The sequence below is a fragment of the Musca vetustissima genome, unplaced genomic scaffold (assembly GCF_032173495.1).
Source record: "Musca vetustissima isolate MV318-11 ecotype Yass unplaced genomic scaffold, APGP_CSIRO_Mvet_v1 utg7834, whole genome shotgun sequence".
Taxonomy (NCBI): domain Eukaryota; kingdom Metazoa; phylum Arthropoda; class Insecta; order Diptera; family Muscidae; genus Musca; species Musca vetustissima.
The window spans coordinates 78,164-83,521 of NW_026886897.1; the positions used below are offsets into that span (position 1 = coordinate 78,164).

Genomic DNA, 5,358 nt, shown 5'->3' on the forward strand with positions numbered 1-5,358 from the left:
ATAGTTTTGTTGGGAATCCGTTAACGAAGCTGATGCATACGCAATCGGTCTTCGTTCCTGTAAAATTGTAGCCCCTAATGCCGATTTCGAAGCATCCACCGATAATACCAATTCTTTATCGGGATTAAAATAAGTAAGCACCGGTACTTTGGTTATTTCATTTTTCAAATCATTATACTCTTTCTCGTGATGTGATGCCCAATGCCACAAAACGTCATTTCGTAAGAGCTCCCTAAGATTTTTGTTTTTCAACGAGAGATTTTCTATAAAGGAGCCCACGTAATTCACCATACCCAAAAACCTCTGTAAATCTTTAACATTTTGGGGCCTAGGCATGTCAACAATTGCTCTTATCTTTTCATCATCAGCACGGACTCCTGAACTATCAAAAATGTGACCTAAAAACTTCATTTTATTCTGTAAAAATTTGCATTTATCCTCATTAAACCGAAGTCCAACCTTCCTCGCCCTTTCTAACACCATCTCCAAAATCTTTAAATGTTGCTCAATATTTGATGAATATATTAAGAAATCGTCAATATATATAATTAAGCCGGGAATGTCACCAAATAATCGAACCATTTCGGCATGAAAAATTTCAGGGGCCGCATTAATACCAAATGGTAATCTTAAAAAACGATATCGCCCGAAAGGTGTATTAAATGAACATAGCTTGGAGGACTGCTCGTCTAAGGGCACCATCCAAAATCCACTTTTGGCATCCAATGCTGTAAAAATTGTTGCTCCACTTAATTTGGCCTTGCAATCATCTATGGTTGGAAATGAATGGTGTGGTCTCATAATTGCCTTATTTAAATGTCTCGGATCCAAACAAACTCTTATAGTGCCATTGGGCTTGCTCACCAGAACAATAGAACTCACCCACTCTGTTGGCTCACTTATCGGGGTTATTACCCCCATTTTCCCCATACGATCTAATTCTTCTTTTAAGCCTTTATACATTTTGAATGGAATTCTACGAGGGGGCTCCACCACCGGCTCTATGCCATCCCTAAGTTTCAAATTACAACTATTTTGTAAAAGACCTAGGCCTTCAAAAACATCTAGGTATTTTTCAACTAATTTATTTTTCATAGTAATATTATTCACTTCCCTAATTAATTTTAAATCCATAGCGGTCTCTATACCAATAATACATTTGCATGAAATATTAACTACATAAAATTTTGAATTTAATACCTGTTCTTTATAACAAAGCTTAACCTCAATTACTCCAAGAATTGGTATTCTCTCTCCACTAAAAGTGAATAGCCTTGTCGCACTTTTCTTCAGCTTATCTTTGATTTTCAGCATACCAGCCGTATCCACCGACATTATGTTCGCCTGCGCACCCGTATCTACCTGACATTGTATCATTTTATCGTTTATCACTGCATGAACGTTCCACTCAGTAGATGACTTGCCCCTTTTATTCAGCACTCCAACAAATAAATCGCTATTTTGATCATCATCATCACCATCATTCGCCTCTTCTTCTGCCTGCATCTGCTTAACAAATTTTCTCCGATTAATACACACTCGAGCGAAGTGATTCAATTTTCCGCATTTAAAACATTTAGCTCCTTCGGCTGGGCAATTATATTTATGACTTTGGCCGCATTTTTTACATTTCCCGCTCTCACTTTTGGTATTGTTGGAATTGTAGCCGTACATTCTTCCTGATTTTTTACTCATGGCATTAATACTTCCTTCCATAAAACCATCCTCTTGTAACATAGCCGCATTTGATTTAGCCAAAACTATATTGTTAGCTATTTCAATTGATTTTTCTAGGTTAATTTTATCCTCTGTTAAAAGCCGCTCTTTTATATTATAATGTTTTTGTGATAATCCACATATAAATATATCACGGACCAAATCATTTTTCAAGTCTCCAAATTCACAATTTAAACTCAAGTTTCTTAAAATTGTTACATATTCATCAATTGTTTGGTTGTCTTGTTGTTTACAAGTGAAGAACCTGTGCCGTTCCATTACAATATTTGCTTTTGGCGTAAAATGGGATCCCAACATTCGCACTAAGTCTTCATACGTAACTGTATCAATATCCATATCAAAGGAATTAAAAATTTCCAGCGACTGACTTCCAAGATGATGTAATAGCAACGCAACCTTTCGTTTGTCAGGCTCTGTTTCAAGATTTGACGCTCTTAAAAATATTTTAAACTTTGTGTGCCATGTCTTCCACTCTTTTGCTAAATTTGTAGCCTTAAAATCCATCATTGGCAAAGCGGCCGCTATTTGGTGTTTTTCCTCCATTCTGCTCTTTAGTGTTTTTAGGTTATAATTGAATTAAGCACACCTGACACCATGTTAAGAAAATACGTCTTCTTCAATTTGTATGTACAACCAAAGTGAATCCATTTATTATCTATCTATATATATAAAAGAGCTTAGTGTTAAGTGAGTGAGTGAGTGAGTGACTGACTGACAGATCATCGCCCAGACGAAACGGCTAAAGCTAGAAGCTTGAAATTTTGAGTGTGGGTTGGTGTTGGTGTGTAGGCGTGAGATAAGGCTGGGTTTTTGGAGATTCGTACTAGAAGGGTACGAAAAGTACTAAAATGTACGAAATATGGTACCCTTTGTATTAGGCGAACGGGAAGAGCTAGAATTCTGAAATTTGGAATGTGGGTCACTGATGGAAAGTTAGAAAGATGTACAAAAGGGGTTTTTGGAAATTCGACCTATAAGTGTACTAAAAGTACTAAATGTAGTTCTAATTCTACATATATTGAACATATAAGTTAATGTTAGAAGTTAAAGTTTATTTCACACTGCTATGGTGTTTCTTTATTTTGTTACTAACATTTATGTTGCGGTGCTATGCACCTCTCTTTGTTGGATTTACAATTATGATTAACTTCAACTTAAAACTAATATTATACTGCAGCCTGGTCGTGCTCGTTATTACGCTGAGTCATCACTTGCGGTGCGCTGGTATTAGTGCGCGTGTTTGTGGCGGATGACTGCCCTGGTGTCATATTCCTGTTGATTTGTCGGACTGCTTGCGCAGCATAATGATGGGAATGTTTACTAGTTGGTTTGCATATTTAGTTTGATGTTTATTAGGGTGAGCCGTTAACTCCTCCCTCTCGAATTATCAAGCGTCTCGATTGATGTGTTTAGAAATATGGCAGATTATAAAGACTGCCGCGTTGATTCAAGTTAATATTGTGGTTTGCTAGTTGTTTTGTTTTGATAACAGATTCTGTTGTGCCGGCTGCCAATTGGCTTTCTGACACAGTCATTTCTATTTGAGGTCTAGACATTCCTTCATGTGGGGTCATTTTTATAATTTTCATACTAGTTTTGCGCCTTTGCCTCATTTTTACTGCCATCAGGAGGATGACCAATGCTAATATGAGACTGATGTTAAAACATAAACTGGTCTTGAATTCAGTATTTAGACGCTCGATTCTTTTATTACTTTTCACATGCAACGTTTTTAGTAGTTGTAGAGATAGTATTTCTTCGGTGTAGTTGTTTCTAGCTGAGTGTTTTAGTAGCGCAGGCAACGGTTTGGAGTAAGCAGCTTCTTCGACGGTGAAATTTTTGTTGCCTATCCTAATTGTAGAATTACTAAATCTTATTAAATAAGTTCCTGTTACATTTTTTTCGTTTCCATTTATGACAATATTTTCTTTTATGTTATTTATCAAAATTAATCCAGGTTCTATTTCCTCTAAATTATTAATGTGATCTGCATTTACTATTGAACAATTATGTGGGATATTAGTTACTAATTTAGGAATACATGTATTGTTTGTTATATTGGCTACATTAGATTCTAGACATAATTCAATACCATTTATTTTTTGACAAGGACTTTTAATTCCAAATGTTGCTCTTTCACATTTTACAATTTTCTTATAATCAAGATTTAAAACAGTATTTTGATTTTTTACAGGTCTTATGGTTATGACATTACAAATTTCTTTTACAGTTTTGGGAATGCTTATAATGTAAATTATATTAGTACTATTGTTTACAATTTTTATTCGTGCGAAATTTAAAGCTTGTTCAATGTTTTGAAACGGGATTTCATCTTGATTAAACATTTCTTCTATTTTTCTAATTTCTATTTCCGATAAAATAAATGTGTTTACAATGTTGGATTTTGTTAAATGAATGGCCGAATTAATATTCGTTACTTCCTCCTTTAAAATTTCAACTTTGTACTTTGCCTGCAATATGAGGGTATTACGGAAGTCCTCACTAGTCTTTAAAATTTTTGAAATACTATTTGTCGCATTCGTTATCTCCTGCATTCTTTCTATTAGATCTCTGTTGATTATTAGCTGGTTATTGCTGTTGTCTGTTAACTCATTGATTTTGTTTTCCAAAAGCATAAGGTCATCATGGTCTGGACTACCTGCCAGCCATTTCCACGCCGTTCCAATCTCATCAAGAGATCTTTTAGATCTCTCTTCAGGCATTAGCCGATTTATAAGGTGAGATATGGTAGTGATGTCATTATGTAGGAAGGGGAGTAGTGGGTGGTTGTCTGGAATTCCTTTGGCCAAGTTGTCCTTGATCCTCTCTAGAGTGTCATGATATTCCTTGATGTTAATAACATGCAAAATTTTGAATGTCCCTGTTTGTATTTTTCCTATTCCACTCTCTATAAGAACCACTTCTGATTGAGAGTAGTCCAATATTTCTGTGACCCCTAAGCAACCTGTAATTAAGAACTGGAAACCCGGTAAATAAGTAAGTCAGTTTCTGATATGACTCTTATGGACTATTTTCCCTGATTGAGTCAGGACAGTTGAGTGCCTATTCTCCTTTACAACTTCTTCTTTGAAACGTTTAGATAGTTTGGTTCCTAATCTCTTGTTCTGTTTGACAAATATTTTCTGACCTTCTTGATATTCTTTTGGTTCTTCCCTAACACGATTATGATTTGCCAAATCATTTTCCTGTTTCCTCAAGAGTCTTTCGTAGTTGTTAAGGCGAGTCCTTGCAACGCATAATTTCCGATAAGGTCGCTCACACTTACTGCAACGCATAATTTCCGATAAGGTCGAATGGAATTTCTCTCTCTATTCAATGCCCATTAACCTCGCTATTGCGGTTTATAAGGCGGTGCCGTAAAAATTTGGGAGCGTTCGGATGTCGCTCATACTTATTTTCCAAGTTCATAGAAGGGAAGTAATAGCTCTCTTCCAGACTACATTCGTGCTACCTGGTTTATAAATTAACTCGTAATTATATTCTTCTAACTGTGCCTTCCACTTCTTCATCTTCACATTTGTGTTCTTGTTGCTTAGCGCAAATGTCAAAGGTTGGTGGTCGGTAAATATCTTTATGCTTCTTGCTCCATACAAGTAACAA

At 35.8% G+C, this 5,358-nt stretch overlaps 2 protein-coding genes across 2 annotated transcripts; both read right to left on the reverse strand.

The window, feature by feature from the left end:
• Positions 1-1,283: 1,283 nt before the first annotated feature.
• Positions 1,284-2,280, reverse strand: LOC133334373 (uncharacterized; the record flags this gene model as incomplete). Its single annotated transcript, XM_061542670.1, has 1 exon — positions 1,284-2,280. A coding segment is annotated over exon 1 (997 nt), but the record flags the coding sequence as incomplete, so codon positions are not given.
• A 663-nt stretch (positions 2,281-2,943) lies between these two features.
• Positions 2,944-4,477, reverse strand: LOC133334374 (uncharacterized). Its single transcript, XM_061542671.1, has one exon. The coding sequence runs from the start codon at positions 4,458-4,460 to the stop codon at positions 3,147-3,149; it is 1,314 nt and encodes a 437-aa protein (XP_061398655.1). The 5' UTR covers positions 4,461-4,477; the 3' UTR covers positions 2,944-3,146.
• Between the last annotated feature and the right edge of the window lie 881 nt (positions 4,478-5,358).

Coding starts and splice junctions, on each gene's coding strand:
- LOC133334374 (XM_061542671.1), bottom strand. CDS start 4,460: ATGCCTGAAGAGAGATCTAAAAGATCTCTTGATGAGATTGGAACGGCG.